This window comes from Schistocerca gregaria, chromosome 6 (genome assembly GCF_023897955.1).
Source record: "Schistocerca gregaria isolate iqSchGreg1 chromosome 6, iqSchGreg1.2, whole genome shotgun sequence".
Classification (NCBI taxonomy): Eukaryota; Metazoa; Arthropoda; class Insecta; order Orthoptera; family Acrididae; genus Schistocerca; species Schistocerca gregaria.
In genome coordinates, this window is record NC_064925.1 from 125,357,244 (window position 1) to 125,380,636 (window position 23,393).

General features: G+C 40.8%; 1 protein-coding gene across 1 annotated transcript in view; it reads right to left on the reverse strand.

Annotated features, from left to right (window-relative positions):
- Positions 1-2,721: 2,721 nt before the first annotated feature.
- Positions 2,722-23,393, reverse strand: part of LOC126278014 (facilitated trehalose transporter Tret1-2 homolog) — a 41,637-nt gene continuing 20,965 nt past the window's right edge. Inside the window, exons 3-5 of the mRNA XM_049977723.1 lie at positions 21,594-21,873; positions 10,843-11,136; positions 2,722-4,203 (exon numbers count right to left, since the gene is read on the reverse strand). Of these exons, the coding sequence (XP_049833680.1) occupies positions 3,700-4,203; positions 10,843-11,136; positions 21,594-21,873 (1,078 nt within the window). The 3' untranslated portion in view covers positions 2,722-3,699. The remainder of the gene's footprint in view (positions 4,204-10,842; positions 11,137-21,593; positions 21,874-23,393) is intronic.

Sequence of the window (23,393 nt, forward strand, 5' to 3'; positions counted from 1 at the left end):
GCTCATCACAATTATTTATATACCAATGTGTATCTAAATTTCCCCCCAAACTTACTGCCCCTTCGATGTAGCTATTTTATTATAGAAGTCCCATAAAGAAAAGGAACCGACCAGAAGGGTATTAAGCTATTCTGACGATCGCATGAAAGCCACATGTTTTGTCGCTCTGTTGCTGCCAACCCCTGCAGGCTGTTAACGCAATTAACGCGAGTGACGCAGGTAGACGCTCCTGAAGGAAGTAACCCTATCTCAGTGTGGATCGCACAGTAGCAGTGAAGGTGTCCACATTGAATGACGTACATCGCTAAAATTAACATTTTGGATAGATATCGAAGAGGCAAGTACCACAAGTAAAATAATGAAACAGCCTTATCTGACAATCTGTCTGACATTATGAACCAATGTGGTGCTAGTGACAGTAGTATTATAATTACTGCTCAAACCAAGTGGCTGTGGGTTTCTCCTTCCCAAAAAATGTCATCCCACAAGGTGTGACGCTCTCAACCAGAGCTCACGTCGAACCTGGAGGTGAAGAAAGGCAATATTATTGACGTGATATGAAAAGTATCCTTTCCAGCGTAGAAAATGGTTTAAGCCACGCTTTTAGCATAAGCATTATGGGAATCAGTTATCAAATGTAAATACCGTAGGTTACAGACTCTTTCACTAGCATTTTGTTTTGCAGCGGAAATATCATAAATAGTGCAAGTAATTAGCGGTACTGTGAGTGCCAGTTGGCCGTGCACGAGATTCATGCAGTAACAGTATTCATATCTCACTATGCTAACGATACCACAGTTGAAGACAGTGGATAGAGCATTTATCTACCTATATGCTGTAAGCTTCCTATAAAAATTATCTAGAAACGAAGTATAGATTATCCTTTTTTCAAAAGTTTTCTCTTGCTGTAACGTATGCTCTATGTAGACATCGTATTCAACTGCTGAATAATACTGGCTGTTCGTTGGCCCTCTGTTGTGCTTATGAACATTGCCATGAAACAAAACTTTAAGCTTTGTTATATACTAAGTTTCAAATAACGAAAATTAATATATTTGAATGCCAAGAGTAAGTAATGGATCACTCAGTGAAAAACATTTAAGTAAAACTCAATAGTGAAGTATATTATGAAAGTTACATGATATGACGTGCAGTTTCTGAAAAATATGGCTCTACGCAGAAGAAAAACAACTACTGAGATTACCCGCAGTGTTTACTGTAATATTAAACTGATACCTCAGCACAACAGTCGATAATTCTGACTACAAACTGTTTCATCACAAGAATACAAAGTGCGATCTGCCCTTATGTAAAAGTAACTTAATATATGCTCACAATAAAATCTCCCCATCGCACCCCTCTCAGATTTAGAGGTAAGAGGTCTCATACAAATTGAGCTTGAAAACAGGAAGAAGCTGTACTGAACTGTGACAAAAAAAGCAAAATAGGAACAATGAACGGTCCAAGCTTAAGAAGTGCAGAAGAGAAGCGACGGCATCAAGGTTAAGATTTCCCCGTGCTGGACTGCAACGCTGGCGAGCCGTTTTCAAAGCTACACTCTTTTTCGCGGTTCGCTGTATTCCTAATTTGTGTCAGTGCCGCGTTGTAACGTCCATTTGCGACAGGAAGAGATCGATAATGAAAGTTGAGTCTGCACAACTACTCTATTAGCAGCCAAAAGGAAGTGGCTTTCGAATGGAAACCGTAAACCTTTGATGACAAGGCGACAAGTCATCGGAAACCTCCACCGGAAAATAAGTCTGCTGTGTCACAGACGGGTGTCATACGACATGACCTAAGTTGGTGAGTGAGTATCAATGTGAATGTGATCTATTCCAAGGAAATAATGAAAACATAATAGTTTGTCACACAATCTGCAGCTAATGAAAGCAACAGTTCCGCCATCACACAGTTTCTCTGTGCTCTGTCAAAACATATGTTTTTAATACTTTTGAAGTTGCATTGCGTTTTGGGAGTTTTGACTCTTGAATTCCCTTGTTGTGACATAGTTCACGTCCGTTTATGTGTTGTTTTCATTCCTGTGAGACGTCTATGCGGTCTCTCGCTTGCTCCCACTGTTCATCAGATTTACTTGTGACGGTAATGTATTCTTACCATATGATTTATATTCTATAAAGAATATATGGTGTGAGAACTACCAAGACTAGAGAAAGAGAACAAACATTTCAGTGAATGAACGGACTGGAAAAAAAGGCACTGAGAATTTACAACCCGGCTCGCCCGCTTTGCCTATGAACACCGTGACCGTAACCACTTAACTATGACATCATGGCTCCTACACACTTCTCAATTTTTTGCTTCTTAAGCTTGGATCACTCACTGTTTCTATTTTGCTTTTTTTTCATAATTCAGTACAACCTCTTCCTTTTTTCATGCTTGATCTGTGTTCCGTTTCTGACGGGCTATCCATTAAGCTATCTTATCGCTTAATCTGATGGGCGGGGGGGGGGGGGGGGGGGGGGGGAGGTTCCCTTGTCAGCATATTGTTTTGTATCTGTGGGGCTGACGTTCTTGAAAGCAGATAGAAATCACCAGATGCAGCAGGTAAAGAAAAAAAATCAGCTCACTGCAAAATTTGTTTATACCGGTCAGAAACAATGTGTGGCTGGGTTCGGCGTAAGGTGCAATGCACACAAAACAAAATATTCAAAACTTTAGTAAGAAATATGGAGGAGGGTTTTACTTTAAAGAAAGTCGTTCTTGAAAAATTATACTCTAATTATTGTCAAAAATATTCTCCAACTTTAGGAAACGCAAAAAATTATAAAATTCTCTTATTACTAAAAAAATTATAGAGATTTAAATTAATTGCACTACTTGTGATGTAACGTTAACAAAAGGCTCAAACAATACTAGTTATCAATATTAGCAGTTAGCTAAGGGACAAAGATTTCCTTCAATTCTTCTGACCAACATTTCATTCTTGCAGACGCATTGATTACTTGAAAAATTCCTTCAAGGAATCTTCTCTATCAGCAGAATCAAATAACAAATGCTTACAAATAAATTTTAATCTCCATAGTTAAGTATTCCATATAACTTTTCTCAGATACAAAGTTATCAATTCTCCTTCTCTAAAACATCAACTCTTCTTTAGTATGTCCCAGTTAAGAATGCCCCACCGATGGACAACTGAGGTGGTGAGCAAGAGAACGACAGATAAACTTGAACACATAGTCAAAGGCCTTAGTCACTACTTGTACAGCGTGGTCATTTATGTTTGTCCCAGAACACTCAAAGTGAATTATTTACAATGGCAGAAAGCAAATAAAAATCTTGCGATACTAAAGCTTTTTCAGATATGAAACATTTGTAGTATGCATACTGGAGTGCTCTACTCACCCTAAGTCTTAAGTATATTTTCAGATTTTCAGTGGTGGGCAGTTTAGATGAAGACTTTGAAGAGGTATCTGGGGAGCAGAACGTGGGACGATATCATATGCTGAGACCATTTCTTGTTTATATCAGTAGCTATATGAACAGCTTTGTCAAACCGACGGGTGAAGAACACAGCTCAGGACCATATGTCAAATCTTTAGTCAAGAAGCATATTTCAGCTCGTGAGGCAATATAATAGTATAATGCTCCCCTACATTTTAAAACTGCACACAGGGGATTAAACATTATGTAGATGTAGCGTGACACATTCTCAGACATTTGTGATACATTTAGAGCACTTCATTTGGAGCTGCTAACAATGACGTCCTTTGAACCGTTGAGTTCCTTTAGGATGTCCTCTAGAGGTCGTCCCTTGGTTTCTGGCAGCAACCACCACCCAATGACAGCGCAGGTCAGACAGACAGCTGCGAAGAACCAGAAGCTACCATAAGCTCCTATTGCCTCTGACATCGCTGGATAAAGTTTGGTCATGATGGCCGCAGTGCCAGCGATCACTGTGTATGTAGCTATGGCGGCCAGACCTCTGATCCTCGGAGCCACGATCTCCAAGACCACCACATGTGGCAGTGAGTTCAGTCCAAACGACAGCATCAGGATGTATATCGAGAGACATGTGGCGGGCAGCCACCCGACGGAAGACAGGTCCGTCTGCGTATCTTGCTTGAGGTACATGTAGACCCCCATGACTGTGACGGAAGTCCCGACAACCCCATTAGAGAGGAACAGGAGGGGTCGTCGACCTAGGCGGTCCACCGCCACCACGGAAGCTACAGTGCCAACTACCTGTTCCAACAAAGACAACAAGTAAAAAGTAAAGATTTACAAACATTTGTACAATATTTCTTTCCGAAATATTAGGGTACTGAGGGCGTGACTGTCTAGGTTATTTTAGAAATTATGTATTAACATACAGGGTTAATAAAATACGTACACGAAACACCATATTGTTGAAAATATTTTGTGTATGCAGTGTTGGATTTTTATCAATGTTAAAAACTGCGTTTCCAATACAAATCTGTACCGGTTATTTGGTTCTTGACTGAGTTTCGTCTGTTTCATACTATACATGAGACCTGTGCACAAAAGGAAACAAACTCTCCATGAAGTGTATGTTGTTGTTGTTGTTGTTGTGGTCTTCAGTCCTGAGACTGGTTTGATGCAGCTCTCCATGATACTCTATCCTGTGCAAGCCTCTTCATCTCCCAGTACCCACTGCAACCTACATACTTTTGAATCTGCATAGTGTAGTCATCTCTTGGTCTCCCTCTACGATTTTTACCCTCCACGCTTCACTCAAATACTACATTGGTGATCCCTTGCTGCCTCAGAACATGTCCCACCAACCGATCCCTTCTTCTGGTCAAGTTGTGCCACAAACATCTCTTCTCCCCAATCCTATTCAATACTTCCTCATTAGTTATGTGATCTACCCATCTAATCTTCAGCATTCTTCTGTAGCAATGAAGTGTATACAATGACTAAAACTCATAAAAAAGTTATTCCTACCATATATATATATATATATATATATATATATATATATATATATATATATATATATATATATATATATATATTCAGGGTGAGTCACCTAAAACTACCGCTGGATATATTTCGTAAACCACATGAAATACTGACGAATCGATTCCACAGACCGAACGTGAGGAGAGGGGCTAGTGTAATTGGTTAATACAAACCATACAAAAATGCACGGAAGTATGTTTTTTAACACAAACCTACGTTTTTTAAAATGGAACCACGTTAGTTTTGTTAGCACTCTTGAACATATAAACAAATACGTAATCAGTGCCGTTTGTTGCATTGTAACCTAAAGTTGACGCTTTGTTTATATGTTCAATAGTACTGACAAAACTAACGTGGTCCCATTTAAAAAAAACGTAGGATTGTGTTAAAAAACATACTTCCGTGCATTTTTGTATGGTTTGTATTAAACAATTTCACTAGCCCCTCTCCTAACGTTCGGTCTGAAGAATCGATTTCTTCAGTATTTGATGTGGTTTACGGAATATATCCAGCGGTAACGTTAGGTGACTGAGGAAACATTCCTCACACACAAAGAAAGAAAATATGTTATGTGGACATGTGTCCGGAAACGCTTACTTTCCATGCTAGAGCTCATTTTATTACTTCTCTTCAAATCACATTAATAATGGAATGGAAACACACAGCAACAGAACGTACCAGCGTTACGTCAAACACTTTGTTACAGGAAATATTCAAAATGTCCTCCGTTAGCGAGGATACATGCACCCTGGAGAATGGCGTATTGTATCACAGCCGTCCACAATACGAACACGAAGAGTCTCTACATTTGGTACTGGGGTTGCGTAGACAAGAGCTTTCAAATGCCCCCATAAATAAAAGACAAGAGGGTTGAGGTCAGGAGGGCGTGGAGGCTTCTACCAATCCATCGGTCACCGAATCTGTTGTTGAGAAGCGTACGAACACTTCGACTGAAATGTGCAGGAGCTCCATCGTACATGAACCACATGTTGTGGCGTACTTGTAAAGGCACATGTTCTAGCAGCACAGGTGGAGTAACCCGTATGAAATCATGATAACGTGCTGCATTGAGCGTAGGTGGAAGAACATGGTGCCGAATCAAGACATCACCAACAATGCCTGCCCAAACGTTCACAGACAATCTGTGCTGATGACGTGATTGCACAATTGGGCGCGGGTTCTTGTCAGCCCACAAATGTTGATTGTGAAAATTTACAATTTGATCACGTTGGGATGAAGCCCCATCCGTAAAGAGAACATTTGCACTGAAATGAGGATTGACACATTGTTGGATGAACCAATCGCAGAAGAGTACCCGTGGAGGCCAATGAGCTGCTGAAAGTGCCAGCATACGCTGTACATGGTACGGAAACAACTGGTTCTCCCGTAGCACTCTCCATACATAGGTCCGCCTCTACCCACCCATCGGTCACCGAATCTGTTGTTGAGAAGCGTACGAACACTTCGACTGAAATGCACAGGAGCCTCATCGTGCATGAACCACATGTTGTGTCGTACTTGTAAAGGCACATGTTCTAGCAGCACAGGTAGATTATCCCGTATGAAATCATGGCGGTGAATCGAGGAAGTACAGTAAATACTGACGAAACTAAAACGAGCTGTAACATGGAAATTAAGCGTTTCCGGACACGTGTCCTGATAACATCTTTTCTTTATTTGTGTGTGAGGAATGTTTCCTGAAAGTTTGGCCGTACCTTTTTGTAACTCCCTATATGTACGTATTATACTGCCACAGAAATATAACAATATATAATCAAGCCTATTCATCTGCCTACTTGATTATTGAATTCTTGCTCATTCTGAAATGTACTGTTACTGTGCACATATACCCAATATGTCATCTGTCTTAGAATATGAACATTAAAGTGTGTGACACAGCTGATAGTACGTAGTTTATTGCTGCTGTTGTCGAAATGTCTTATCTTACAGGCACAAAAATTATGAAACAGTTAATATTCAAAATCCACTCACTTTATGATTTCAGCATTGAGCTGTATACAATTAAAATAATAAATTAAAATGTGCACTCGATGCATATATGTAAATCGTACAGTTTTAATTTGCTATTAACTGATGACAGTGGCTGTATAACCAGGTTAATCAACATGTCTTAACAAATTATGATTATGGGACAGGTATGTGCTTTCTCACGTGCAAGGCCATAACATCTGTTACTCCAGTGAGGCACAATGATCAATTTAACTATTGAAATATTCTGCTGCATATACAGAATACAACTTCATGGTTTGTTGAATACATTCATCTACTAATTGCTGTTTATAATAACATAATTCATAAATATAAAACAAAATTAGTGATTACCATGTTTTCAATGCGTATCAATCTCTATCTAGTACAAGTACATGGTCAATTGATTGTACTTCTATAGTTTAATTCGTAATTAAATGGGGGAACGTACATGGCTACCCGTTCTAACATTATGTCTGGGTGGAGGGTAGTGTACACTCGCATGGCACTTTCACTTCATTTTCAACTTCTTATACAGGGTGATTTTCTCCACCATGTGCAAACTCTAGGAAACAGCTCTAATCAGTTTATATCCGGAAAGTCAAAGTATTCTAGTGGTTATGATAACACAGCAATTTAGTTAATTAAAGAGTGTTCATATGAGTCGAGGTATACCTTAAACTGTTTGTTAATCAGTCTCTTATCAGTGGAATATTTTCAGACTGGCTAAAATGTGCTGAAATTAAGCCTCTTTACAAGAAGGGAGAAGAACAGATACCGTCGAACTATCGACCAATTTCGCTTTTTTCGTCTGAAAAGGAACTAAAAAATGTTGTAATTTAATCTCAGAGATACAAGAAGCAAATTTGTTCGACTGTCATACCAGAGAAATACTCTAAAAAACTTTTTTATCATTGAGAGACAAAGGACTAATTTCTTTTATTACTTCTAGTATTAACTACCATTTTGTTCTGATGTGCTTGGGTAAAGGCGTACTGTATAGTTTCGTATCTATGCGTGTGTTAAATGATGGTGTTAAATAATGGAAAATGTCTTTTATAATTTCTGACAAAATAAAGCCTAAATTCCATGCCAATGGAGTACAAATTATTCTGTTAATTCGAGAAGGCGAATTTTAGATGGAGGCGACGATCTTTACGACGGCGCTGTTCAACAATAGAGGTACGTGATTGTGCTCACTACTTTCCTTTGGTGGCCGCTAAGATTCATTTAGATGTGTTTTTGCCGAGACATTCAGAACCTGCAATCTTCCTTTTCGTATAAAAAATAGGAGTCCGATTGAAAAATAAATATTCTTAAATTTAAATAATCGCTATTCTTTTACCCAGGTCACAGGGGAATGATAGAAAGTACGTGCCTCTACCCTGATTGTACGTTGGCAATCTCCGAGTGTGCTACGACGTAATTATTTTACACAAAAAAATTTACGATAGGTCTTTCTCATCAGATTGCAACCACTCGTACGCGAATGTACGGACCCTCTGAATGTGTCTAGTCAGTCTTGCGCATAGTTCAAAAGCTTTTCTGTTAACATTCTTTGGATTGCATCTCCGCAATTAATTTTTGTTTATGCCGCAAATCGCACTTCACGCGAAGTATTTATTACGCAAGTTTCGGGATCCATTTAATGTCAGAAAATTCCGAAGTACGACTGACCAAGCAAACCGCTGCAATAATTTCATATCTCTACAACTACAATAACAAAAAAATCAGAGAGAAGGTACGTTACACTTCTTTCTCAAAATTATTTGAAAAGATTGGGTTCAAGCGCCTTCTTAAGCATCTGACTGCAAATACTATATTGTCCAAGTAACAGTTTTGGTTCCTTAACGATTTCGATGTTGTGAACCCTATTTGCTTGCAGAGTGAGAATGTACTTAATTCATTAGACAACAAATTAGAGGCTACTGACATTTTCTGTTAAGTAACAAAAGCCTTTGACTCTGTGAATCACAGCATTCTCTTAAGTAGATTGAAGTATTATCGTGTCACTGGCAATGCTGCAGAGTTTTTCAGTTCTCATCTAACTAACAGTAAACAAAAGGTGTCGTTCCAAAATACTTTTGGAGTGAGCAATCAATCTCCATCTAATTGTTAACTAATTGCATATGGTGTTCCTCAAGGTTCCATCTTGATCCGCTGCTTTCTCCTGTGTGCAGTAATGACCTCTTGTCTGTTACATTGCGATATAATAAGTTTGTTTTGTTTGCAGATGATACAAACATTTCAATAAATACCAAGTCATGTACAGATATAGAAATGGATGCTAATCAAATTTTCACTGACATTAATAAATGGATTAAAGCTCATTCACTCTCATTAAAATTTGAAATGTAGCACTATACGCAGTTGATAATCTGTGTGAGATATACTTCCATCATATGTACAACATACGAAGACATGCAGATAGAAGAGGTTGACAATGTTAAATTTCTGGAATTACAACTCAACAAGAAATTCTGTTGGAAAGACATACCACAGATCTACTGAAGAGCCTTAACAAGTTTGCATTTGTAATGTGAATGATATCAGTTGTAAGAAATGTAGGTATAAAAAAATCTTGATTACTTGGCTTACTTTCCGTTTACTAGGTCGTATGGGATCGTATTCTGGGGTAAATCGTGAATCGGAGCAAAAATGTTTAGAGTGTAAAAGCGTGTAATAAGAATCATTTGAGGCGTAAATTCGGGAATATAAAGTAGAAATCTGTCAAGGAATTCTTAGTATATTTATTCTATAATGAAATTTGTTGTACATAACATGTCTCTCTTTCCAGCCAATAACTCAATTCCTAGTATCAATGCTAGGAATAAGTACAGTCTACATAGAAACCTAAAATCACTTACATTTGTCCAAAAAAGGGGTCCAATATTTTAGAAACACACATTTACAATAAATTGTCAGAAGCTATTAAAAACTTGGGTTAAGATAAAGCGCAGTTTAAACAGAGTTTGAATGACTTTTTGGTAATCATCCCTTTTACTCTACAAATGAATATCTTAGCAGGGACTATTCAGTAGAAATAGCTTTTAGATTTCAGTTCTGACAGCATTTAGTCACAACAGTCAGGATTAGGTATTTTGTGTATCATAAATTTATCAAAAGTGCATAACTGTTTCAGTCTGAGAGTGTATTAATTCTATAAATATTACCAGTTCCATTTTACTGTACTGTATTCACAATTCTGACAATCTCCTAACAAACTATCAGGGAAGTGAGTATTATATTAAAATGTTCTATGGTTTTTATATTATACTTTCTGACATTTTCCACACTCACCTCATTTTTAGATGTATGGAATAAAAACTGAACCTAATCTAATCTAATGTGAAAGTGGAGTGGAGTGATTAAGTATGAAACAGATATGGGCATCTGGTATCCCATGCAGGAAAATACTTGTATACTGTAGAAGGGAGAATAGTAGTGGCACTCCAGTAGCGCGACTGGGATAGTTGACAAAATTTCGTCCCCCGGGTCTAACTTCACTACCTTCTCTGGTCTTGGCGATTTCAGAAGTATAGCGGGCCATTCCTGTACAGATATTTAGATTCTTTAGTGGAAGTTTCAAGCCGGCAGCAGTGGCCGAGCTGTTCTAGGCGCTTCATTCTGGAACCGCGCAACCGCTACAGTCGCAGGTTCGAATGCTGCCTCGGGCACGGGTGTGTGTGACGTCCTTAGGTTAGTTAGGTTTAAGTAGTTCGAGGGAACTGATGACCTCAGATGTTAATTCCCATATTGCTCAGAGCCATTTGAACCATTTTTTTGGAAGTTTCACCAGCAATGTTTGAGCCGTCATAAAGGAGGACGGTGGACAAACTCTATACTAGCGTTCATTAATAGCTGCTCAGACACATTTGATCAGTTATTGTACTGAGGAACGTAACGCACCTGCAGAGCGCCTAGAACGATTGTTGCCACCTCGGAAGGTACAGATCCTCCAGCCTCGTCGAACATCATGACGGCGTAGTTGAGTACAACATAGGAGCCGCAGAACTGCAAGTTGGCCGAAAGGACGATGACGTTAGCGAAGCCCTTCAGTGAGGCCCTGGAGCAGATCTCCCTGAGCGAGACGCGTCCAGCGCTGCCCTCCTTCGTGCCGTCTGCAACCAGCGATGACCGTATGCGCTCCATCTCGCGCTCCACCTGCTCGTCTGAGATCCCACGGCGCAGCCACCTCAGTGCCTGTGACAAAGGACACACAGCCATCTCACAGAAAGTCCTAACAAACCGCCCCACTGACATTACTGTGTGCGATGTTTTGCCCTGTGCCTTTCACATACGATATCATGAAATCCTTTGATCAACGCCGTCAGGCATATGCAGTATTCCTTGACTTACCAAGAGTAGCTTGATCTGCACCACGTCAACGTTTATTAACACAAGTGCGATCATATGGCTTATCAAACAAAATTTGGATTGAGGATCTGAAACATTCATGAATAAATGCTTTACAGATATCTGGCCGCATGGTATTCAGATTCATCGCCTATTGTTTGATTATGTACACAGAATGCACTTTAACGTTAAGCTCACAACTGGGACGGAGAGGAAAGGTAAATTATCATTTTTAAATGTTTTCTTTGTGGAATTCCAGGCCACATTGTATACCAAAAGCCGATACATACTAATAAATATCTAGCCGCACAAAAGTTTCAAATTCCATCTCAAAAGAAAGAATTTTTAAACACGCTAATACAACGAACTAAAGCTATTTGTGACAAATGCCACCTGAATTCCGTGACCAGATAACTAAGAAATGTGCTTCTGGAAGAAAGAGGTTTTTTTCCTTCGTCGTCAGTCTTCTGACCGATCTGATGTGGCACATCACGAATCCTCTTCCCCTCCCAATTTCTTCTCCAGAGAGCAGCAGTTGCAACCAACGTCTTCAATTATTTGTTGGATGCGCTCCAACACTTGCCCTAACACCCTATTCTTTCTTATGTTCAGTGTTTGATAAATGTTTCTTTCCTCACCGATTCTGTAGAGAAACTCATAATTTCATATCATTTCACCAAATTTTGAAAATACTTCCATAATACATACTTCGATTCACATAGTTTCCTTTTTTGCCACATCTTACTAGATGCGGACAACCTTATTATTCTGTGAGAGATAACAAGCCTGAGGGGCCACTCTCAGACAATGACACATTATTTGCGAGCTACAACTGGAGAAACTTTTCTGGAACAATCGAATAAGGCTTTGATTTCTAAATAACATCCGGAACGGAGTTCAGTCGAATGGTATATCAATGAATTGATTCGATTTATGTATTCTTACTTAGCAAGAGGCCATATGCAGACTAAGTTATCAGAATCTTTTGAACTCTTCGAGAGGGTAGTTAACGATTTGCTGCCAACCACAACAACAGTTTAAAAACAACATGAGCTGCTGTTTGACGACTCAGAAGTTAATGAAGAGTGTAATTCCATTCCAGAACCAGTACGACATAACCAATCTTGTACTGGTAACATCATACATGCATTGGTAAACTTAGCCAAGAGAGAAAACCAAAGTAATTCCTATTTTTATAGAGAAGTTACTCATATCTGTGACTATAAAGGCGGTGATATAGTCCTGGTTTTCAATCATACTAAATTTTCCCAACAGCCGAGAAAACGAATAAGTGGGAATTTCTATGGCCTGCACCATGAAATCATATGTATACAGCATACAGGACATTATTAACTCAGCTTTTCAAGTTCAGGCAGAATAAGAGGGTTGTATCCACACCAGAAGATCCAGTTCTATAATAAGAAGTCAAATATAAAAGACTTGCGTCATGTTATTGTAAATAAACATTTCTTACGGACGAGAGTTGGTATGTTTAACTGTTTAGCGTTGCTTTGCTTTTTATAATTGTATTAACACTTAAGGTGTTTTCTACATGTTAATATAAGAGTGATTTCTGATATTAGTTATGAAAGTCATATGTTACTTAGTTGGAAATACATTTTTGTTGGCGACCTGTGCTGCATTTTTAAAATACAGGGGAGCGAGATAGTCACATTCCTAGTATTTGTTATGTGTGTGTAATGCCAATGAACATCAGTTATGGTTTATCTGCCAGTGGTTCACTATCTTGCCCTGAGCCGACGTGATTGGATCCTACTTTTCTTCTCGCAATTTCTGGGATGTGCTAAATGCACGGGTTTTCCACGAAGGACTCCAACTTACAACCTGTAACAAAATACTTAATCTTGGTCTTCCTATTGATTAATCAATACGCTATGTGCAAACAGGTTTGGCTGTGGGTTAATGGTTAGATTGGTGTATTCCAATTCAATCTGATTTCCTATCACAGCATTTAGTAAGATAAAGGTTTAATTTGTTATGCTTTTCGTAATGGATGGAATGTTTCTTGCGACAAACATATGTGACGGGCTGCGATTTTTACTTAATAAGTATTTATTTCAAGTATGCATATCACGCCCATACAGGCTTTTCTGTCAGTTATGCTGTCAGTATGAAGTGCTTGAAGCTTACCCTATATTGGACAATTTGTTTCGTCGTGTGGGGTTTGTGAAGTCAAGACTCACAGGAGATTCGCCCTTGGTGGTCAAGGCCAACAATGTGTGTATAAATACTGTGTGAGTTGGGCGTTTCGGTGGAGTGTTCGCACTGTGTTTAACCAGCCACAGTCCACCATTTAGCAGAAGAATGACTGCAAGAGGTGAGCTAGTAATTCAAATTTTAATTATGAAGGGAAGAGTGACGTAGAAATATGCTGAATTCTCCGTGATTTCCGAAGCAGTCAACGTGCTACATAAAATCAGCGATTAAAAAGTAGTGTGTAGACTAATCTTTTCGATAAAGAAACTAAGAGCCTTACCGAAACGTTTCCATCCCCTTCTAACATTTATCAGTATAAATAACATCTTCAGACCGTACTGATGGTTTAATTGTTTTATTTTCTACCATTTTGTACACAGGGCAGCTATAGATAAAGGAGTACATCGTTGAAATGTAAGAATCTTCAGACCGTTTGTTACTAAAAAGATCTTACGAGTTCGTGAAATTCACAGTGAATGAAAACTCTTCAAGCTGCTTGAACTGTTTTGTAGTCCTTCATTGGGTAAATGCCGTTTCGGGCCGTTACAGATGAATCCTGGGGCGATGCAGTTTTTTAGAACATTACTTTTAAAAAAATGGAAAAATTTAGGAAATTTTCTTAAAATATTTGTCAGACTGCCTTAACGGTAGAGCGCTTTTCTACAGGATTAGCGCTCAACAATTTTTTTGAAGCATACAAAAGTGTATTTAAAATGCAATATTTTGTGAAACATTGAGAGGTGGCATGAGCCCCATCTCATATTTCTATCTTAGTCTGATTAATTCGATCTTCCTCTCTAATTGCATGCGGTGAAAAGTTGCTATTCCTTCACACGCGGACTTCCCACGCTGCGTCTCTCGTCACCCGGGTGGTCCAGTGGCAGGCAGGCTCTGCTGATCTTGAGAGGGTTAAGCCGACGGGTGTAAGGGAGTCGAGTGAATGCTTTCCAGACACCGAAATTGGCATAATAGCGGCGGAGACGCACCCGCAAGGCCTGAAGGAACAGCTGGGCTAGAGGTTCCGTTACTTCGGAGAAACTTAGCGAAAACACTTTCTGGCGGGCTACCAGCGAGGCGTGGGAATGACTTGTGTACCCAGGCAGTCTTGGCGGGCACATGCCCGGGTTTTTCTGCAAAATCGTAACTATGATTGGTTTGCTCAGGGCATAGCTTCGTGACGTAGCAAAATCAGCGCAGAAATTGGCACCAAGAATCTCCATTGGTGAAATGGTAGTGCTTCGGCAATAGAGTGGAATTTTCCGCCGGTTTTCGAGTTGCTGCTTGGAACGTTTAACCACGGCCACTGTCGTGGGGTCGGAATGTTCTGTGTTCGATTTGTACGGGTGCTCTTGTGGTACTCGGCTCTCGCCTTTCGGTCGGAATAGGCTAAAAGACTGAGCTCTCGCTGCTCTGGATAGCCTGCCTTCCTTTGGCTGCCTAATATACTTTTATTTAATTGTAACTGACAAAGTTGCTGAAGTTTCGACTTCAATGTAACTTTCCGAGTACAGTTAGCAATTGAGCGTTCTGTATACAAGAAGCCTATGTTGTCTGTCTTGAGGAATTTAGGCTAAAGTTGACTGCATCGGAGTTGCTGTGTGACTTGGCTTGTTTAAATCAATCACTGTACCGTCAGTGATTGTGTAGCGAGTCTTCTTCGTCTCCCTCAGAAGCGCATTTGTATGGCTAGGAAGTCTTCAGTCTGTAACAACCAGGCCAGGACAATTTGTTTCGGGCTATACTTGCGACATTATCATCACCACGATGGGACGTCGAAGCAACCAGCCATCGCCTCCGGTATTCCAGATCCTGTCCGTGCAGTTAAGAAGATAGCTTGGTAATGTATGTCTGCAGCACCAGCAAAGCAGGCAATTTTGCTATGTGACAATCCGAGCTCAGCAGAGCGCGCCTGTTTGTCTTTTCTAACTTTGATCTGTCTTGGGTGTTCATTGTCTGAGGTCTCACTAATGTGGCAGTAATTAATGATGGGTTGGCTGTGTGTCTCTCTTAAGACTTGAGTTGCAAGAAACTGGCTCCACATACCACTTCGTCATAAATATCACAATCTAGTTTAGGGACAGCTTCACCTTCACAACATTTATTTGAGTATCCAGTTTGAGCCAATTTGATGTATTGTAAATGTTTCATGTATTTTTGTTTATTATTTTGTGTTATAATAAATCATATTGTTATTTTGGACAGAACATTCATTCTGTTAATCGGTAGAGCAACCCTATCATTTGTCACTATGTTAATGAAACTTTCCTTTATTTAACTTATTTATCAAATGAAATTATTGCAGGTGCCAAACTCTTTTCTACTCCACTTGCAGGGTAGATCACAGTCAGTTCGCTTTTCTTTTTAATCCATGTGCAACAGAGAAAGTCGTAGTTAGAATAGGGGGGGGGGGGGGGGCTTAGAGCATCATTTACATTCGTAGATTCTAGAAGAATTTAGTGTTAAATACACTGATAGCCCCGGCACCGCGCAACATTAACATAACTTGTACCAGTAAATGTTTTTCTGGCATTGTTTTTGTAAGAACACTACCAAACCTGCCAATGTTTCACAATTGCTAAACGTGTAAAGGAATTGGCTATACGTCCTATTCTCCTTCTTCCTTCTCTCTCTGTCCATCTCTTCCTCTCCCCTCTCATTGTTTATCTTCTCCTCGTCACCATTTCTCCGTCCAATACCTCCCGCACACTCTATCCATATTCTTCGTTCCCTCTCTAGGCCCATCTCCACTCTCTGTTCATTTCCTCTCCCACCTATCGCTGACCTAGAGCTTTGTTATTTGTTATAGCCAACGAACTTGATTAATGGAATTCGCTTAAACTATTTCGTATAGTTTTAATCCACAAAGTTTCACACAATTCAGATTCCATAGTAGTATTCCACCCCCATGAACCATGGACCTTGCCGTTGGTGGGGAGGCTTGCGTGCCTCAGCGATACAGATGGCCGTACCGTAGGTGCAACCACAACGGAGGGGTATCTGTTGAGAGGCCAGACAAACGTGTGGTTCCTGAAGAGGGGCAGCAGCCTTTTCAGTAGTTGCAGGGGCAACAGTCTGGATGATTGACTGATCTGGCCTTGCAACATTAACCAAAACGGCCTTGCTGTGCTGGTACTGCGAACGGCTGAAAGCAAGGGGAAACTACAGCCGTAATTTTTCCCGAGGACATGCAGCTTTACTGTATGATTAAATGATGATGGCATCCTCTTGGGTAAAATATTCCGGAGGTAAAATAGTCCCCCATTCGGATCTCCGGGCGGGGACTACTCAGGAGGATGTCGTTACCAGGAGAAAGAAAACTGGCGTTCTACGGATCGGAGCGTGGAATGTCAGATCCCTTAATCGGGCAGGTAGGTTAGAAAATTTAAAAAGGGAAATGGATAGGTTAAAGTTAGGTATCGTGGGAATTAGTGAAGTTCGGTGGCAGGAGGAACAAGACTTCTGGTCAGGTGAACACAGGGTTATAAACACAAAATCAAATAGGGGTAATGCAGGAGTAGGTTTAATAATGAATAGGAAAATAGGAATGCGGGTAAGCTACTACAAACAGCATAGTGAACGCATTATTGTGGCCAAGATAGATACGAAGCCCACACCTACTACAGTAGTACAAGTTTATATGCCAACTAGCTCTGCAGATGACGAAGAAATTGAAGAAATGTACGATGAAATAAAAGAAATTATTCAGATAGTGAAGGGAGACGAAAATTTAATAGTAATGGGTGACTGGAGTTCGAGTGTAGGAAAAGGGAGAGAAGGAAACATAGTAGGTGAATATGGATTGGGGCTAAGAAATGAAAGAGGAAGCCGCCTAGTAGAATTTTGCACAGAGCACAACTTAATCATAGCTAACACTTGGTTTAAGAATCATGAATGAAGGTTGTATACGTGGAAGAACCCTGGAGATACTAAAAGGTATCAGATAGATTATATAATGGTAAGACAGAGATTTAGGAACCAGGTTTTAAGTTGTAAGACATTTCCAGGGGCAGATGTGGACTCTGACCACAATCTATTGGTTATGACCTGTAGATTAAAACTGAAGAAACTGCAAAAATGTGGGAAATTAAGGAGATGGGACCTGGATAAACTGAAAGAACCAGAGGTTGTACGTAGTTTCAGGGAGAGCATAAGGTAACAATTGACAGGAATAGGGGAAAGAAATACAGTAGAAGAAGAATGGGTAGCTCTGATGGATGTAGTAGTGAAGGCAGCAGAGGATAAAGTAGGTACAAAGACGAGGGCTGCTAGAAATACTTGGGTAACAGAAGAAATTTTGAATTTAATTGATGAAAGGAGAAAATATAAAAACGCAGTAAATGAAGCAGGCAAAAAGGAATACAAACGTCTCAAAAACGAGATCGACAGAAAGTGCAAAACGGCTAAGCAGGGATGGCTAGAGGACAAATGTAAGGATGTAGAAGCTTATCTCACTAGGGGTAAGATAGATACTGCCTACAGGACTATTAAAGAGACCTTTGGAAAGAAGAGGACCACGTGTATGAATATCAAGAGCTCAGATGGCAGCCCAGTTCTAAGCAAAGAAGGGAAGGCAGAAAGGTGGAAGGAGTATATAGAAGGTTTATACAAGGGCGAGGTACTTGAGGACAATATTATGGAAATGGAAGAGGATGTAGATGAAGACGAAATGGGAGATACGATACTGCGTGAAGAGTTTGACAGAGCACTGAAAGATCTGAGTCGAAACAAGGCTCCCGGAGTAGACAACATTCCAATAGAACTACTGACGGCCTTGGGACAACCAGTCCTGTCAAAACTCTACCAGCTGGTGAGCAAGATGTATGAGACAGGCGAAATACCCTCAGACTTCAGGAAAAATATAATAATTCCAATCCCAAAGAAAGCAGGTGCTGACAGATGTGAAAATTACCGAACTATCAGTTTAATAAGCCACGGCTGCAAAATACTAACACGAATTCTTTACAGACTAATGGAAAAACTGGTAGATGCAGACCTCGGGGAGGATCAGTTTGGATTCCGTCGAAATGTTGGAACACGTGAGGCAATACTGACCTTACGACTTATCTTAGAAGAAAGATTAAGAAAAGGCAAACCTACGTTTCTAGCATTTGTAGACTTAGAGAAAGCTTTTGACAATGTTGACTGGAATACTCTTTTTCAAATTCTAAAGGTGGCTGGGGTAAAATACAGGGAGCGAAAAGCTATTTATAATTTGTACAGAAACCAGATGGCAGTCATAAGTGTCGAGGGGCATGAAAGGGAAGCAGTGGTTGGGAAAGGAGTGAGACAGGGTTGTAGCATCTCCCCGATGTTATTCAATCTGTATATTGAGCAAGGAGTAAAGGAAACCAAAGAAAAATTTGGAGTAGGTATTAAAATTCATGGAGACGAAGTAAAAACTTTGAGGTTCGCCGATGACATTGTAATTCTGTCAGAGACGGCAAAGGACTTGGAAGAGCAGTTGAACGGAATGGACAGTGTCTTGAAAGGAGGATATAAGATGAACATTAACAAAAGCAAAACGAGGATAATGGAATGTAGTCAAATTAAATCGGGTGATGCTGAGGGAATTAAATTAGGAAATGAGACACTTAAAGTAGTAAAGGAGTTTTGCTATTTAGGAAGTAAAATAACTGATGATGGTCGAAGTAGAGAGGATATAAAATGTAGACTGGCAATGGCAAGGAAAGCGTTTCTGAAGAAGAGAAATTTGTTAACATCGAATATAGATTTATGTATCAGGAAGTCGTTTCTGAAAGTATTTGTTTGGAGTGTAGCCATGTATGGAAGTGAAACATGGACGATAACTAGTTTGGACAAGAAGAGAATAGAAGCTTTCGAAATGTGGTGCTACAGAAGAATACTGAAGATAAGGTGGATAGATCACGTAACTAATGGGGAGGTATTGAATAGGATTGGGGAGAAAAGAAGTTTGTGGCACAACTTGACTAGAAGAAGGGATCGGTTGGTAGGACATGTTTTGAGGCATCAAGGGATCACAAATTTAGCATTGGAGGGCAGCGTGGAGGGTAAAAATCGTAGAGGGAGACCGAGAGATGAGTACACTAAGCAGATTCATAAGGATGTAGGTTGCAGTAGGTACTGGGAGATGAAGCAGCTTGCACAGGATAGAGTAGCATGGAGAGCTGCATCAAACCAGTCTCAGGACTGAAGACAACAACAACAGTAGTATTCTGATGATAAGCTGATAAGCCATATATGTAACTTTCCTGTTCCCCGTCAAAACAGACAGAGAGAGGAAGAAAACAAACCAGCACACAGTCGAGTATACAAATTTTGTTTAACACTAGATTGCTAAACCCGCGATTACAGTTAGCACAACTGCAGTTATACCACATCACAGTTCCTGCCAATTTGGTAGTCAGTATATGGCGTAAAACAGGACATTTTGCACTTCTTTTGTATGTGACATTCTAGTGTATAAATTTTAAAAGTGATCTCTTTTGAATAAAATATGAAATAGTAAAATTTACGATTGTTTAGTAACAAAGTAATATACACCACATTAGTGTTTTATCATTACAATTGTGTCTAAGGAGGAAAATTATTTGGAGGAAACAATTTTTCTAATGGGTTAAGTGCCATGGCCATGTTTCCGTAGTTGAAATTGACTGTGAGAAAGAACGAAACTGTTCACTTTTACAGCACAGCGTAGCACATGATTTTCTTCCTCGCACTCAGTTTTAATAGAAAACATTCACATAGTTGTTTAAAAAATTCATAGCCCTTGTCCATTTGAATATTTACTAGAGAATCGTGTAAAAATTTGAAGTAAGTCGGTCAAGAACTCGCCGAGATTATTGTTAATCAATTTTCCCTTTATATAGGTTTTACCACGTGTAAGAGCAGATATGAGTGTTTCCACTGATGGTTGAGGATGGTGAACTGAACAAGATTATATAAGCATTTATGTCATTTGCAGACTAATAATTATAGCTACAACAAGTTGAATTCTTTTTAGCTCGGGTAGTAGCTCCACATACAGGTGGCAAGAGCAAGCAATTAATGCTGATACCCTCTGGGCAGCAGTTCAGGCGTTGAACTGTGGGCGCATGGATGCAAAACGGATCGTCTATACTCCCAGGTGTGGTTCACTTGAAGTGCAGGTACGTCATGGAAAAAAACATCAGGTCGTCAAGTTTGTGATATGTTTGTGGGAAGACAGAGGAAAACCAATAAATATCTGATGTGTGCACATATTACGATACAACATGTAAAAATGTCTGTAATTGCACTTGTTTCAACCAATGCCCATGTCCATCCAAATGTTTATTAGAGTACCGTGTAAAAATACGAGGGTTCACAAGGAAGTAACTTCCGATCGGTCGTGATATGGACATTACAGTGAAAACCCAATGAAGCTTTACACAGATGTGTTGGTTAGTGTCTCTAGTATGTCCGGCGATCGCTTCAAGACGCTCTTTTCAGTTGTGAGCGCACTGTGAGCGAGTAAAGGTGCCTAGAACAACGATGTCTCCCGCCAAGTAGGAGGGCCCGCTGAGAGGCTCCGCCTTAATGAATGCAGCCTATCTAACACAACTGCCACGCCCTTCCGTCTTCATGGCAATCCTGAGCCGCACTCTGCAGGGTCAGTGAAGACGCTGCTGCAGCCTTTTCGATGGGAAGTGTTCGATCACCCACAACACAGCCCTAATTGGCTCTTCCTGAGTATCATCTCTGTTTACATGAAACGTTGGGTACGAAGACAACACTTGGGCGCAGGCTACGCGCTATAGACGAGCGTAGAGAATTATCGGAAAGACAGGCGGCTGCCTGACATGACGATGGTGTTGGAAATTTGGTATAACCCTCCGACAAATATCGAAGTCGGAGCGGCGACTATGTAGAGAAGTATCTGGAAAGGGTAGCTAACTTTTGCAAGTAAAATGTATCTGATTTCACTGTGGTTTCCTAGCGACTGATTACTAGAGACAAATTACTTTCTGGACAAAGCTCGTATGAAGTAAAGTGGTCAAGCAATTTTCAAGATTTTAGGTGACAACGGTAAACAACGACTTGTCTTTATATTGTGGAATAGATAAAGGCAATCCTCAAGCAGTTATTACCTTTCTCGCCTGCTCATACTGATGAACGGTTGCCAGCCTATATGGCGTCTCAGGTATGAAGGCGAAACTGATGATGAAGATGACTGCAGGAGCGAGGTTCACGTAGAGCACGGTGTAGTAAGGCAGGAAGGCGCCGATCACGTACGCGAACAGGTTGCCGCTGTTACACAGCAGGGGCAGCATGCAACCCAGTCTGCCCCGTACCTCGTCGCTGGCGGTCTCGCTGACGTACAGAGCCGTCAGCATCAGGGAGCCACCAACCTGCACACCGGCCAGCACTCTGCAAGCCGAGGAGATCAGAGAGATGCGAAGTACTTTCGAAACGGACTTAAAGCCAAAACACTACAAGGATACCTGGGAAGCTGTGCCATAGAACTCGTGAAGCAATACCTGGCTCTGACTTAGGATCTTCTATCTCTGTTACACTACTGGCCATTAAAATTGCTACACCAAGAAGAAATGCAGATGTTAACGGGTATTCATTGGACAAATATATTATACTAGAACTGACATATGATTACATTTTTACCCAATGTAGGGGCATTAATCCAGAGGAATCAGTAGCCAGAACAACCACCTCTGGCCGTAATAACGGCCTTTATACGCCTGGGCATTGAGTCAAACAGAGCTTGGATGGCATGTACTGGTACAGTTGCCCATGCAGCTTCAACACGATACCACAGTTCATCAAGAGTAGTGATGGCGTATAGTGACGAGCCCGTTGCTCGGCCACCATTGGCCAGACGTTTCCAATTGGTGAAAGATCTGGTGAATGTGCAGGCCAGGGCAGCAGTCGAACATTCTCTGTTTCCAGCAAGGCCCGTGAAGGACCTGCAACATGCGGTCGTGCATTATCCTGCTGAAATGTAAGGTTTGGCAGTGATCGAATTAAGGGTAGAGACACAGCTCGTAAAACATCTGAAATTTAAGGTCCACCGCCCAATGTGCCGCCAATGCGAACAAGAGGTGAACAAAACGTGTAACCAGTGGTACCCCATACCATCACACCGGGTGATACGCCATTATAGCAATGACGAATACGCGCTTCCAATGTATGTTGCCAAACACGTATGCGACCATCATGATGCTGTAAACAGAACCTGGATTCATTCGAAAAAATAACGTTTGCCATTCACGCACCCAGGTTCGTCGTTGAGTTCACCGTCGCAGGTGCTCCTGTCTGTGATGCAGCGTTAAGGGTAAGCGCAGCAATGGTCTCCGAGCTGATTGTCCATGCCGCTGCAAACATCGTCGAACTGTTCGTGCAGGGATTGAGACGTGGCTGCACGATCCGTTACAGCCATGCGGATAAGATGCCTGTCATCTCGACTGCTAGTGATACGAGGCCGTTAGGATCCATCAAGGCTTTCCGTATTACACTCCTGAACCCACAGATTCCATATTCCGCTAACAGTCATTGGATCTCGACCAACGCGAGCATCAATGTCGCGATACGACAAACTGCAATCGCGATAGGATACGATCCGACGTTTTTCAAAGTCAGAAACGTTATCGTTCGCATTTCTCCTCCTTACACGAGGCAGCACAACAACGTTTCACCCGGCAACGCCGGTCAACTGCTGTTTGTGTATGAGAAATCGGCCGGAAACTTTCCTTATGTCAGCACGTTGTAGGTGTCGGCACCGGCGCCAGCATCTTCTTCCTGTCGGTTAAATTTCGCGTCTGTTGCACGTCATCTTCGCGGTGTAGCAACGTTAATGGCCAGTAGTGTTTCTATGGCTACTTCAGTTGGTCTGTGCTGTAATCTGGCGTGACTGTGGAGAGTTTAATAAGCTCAGA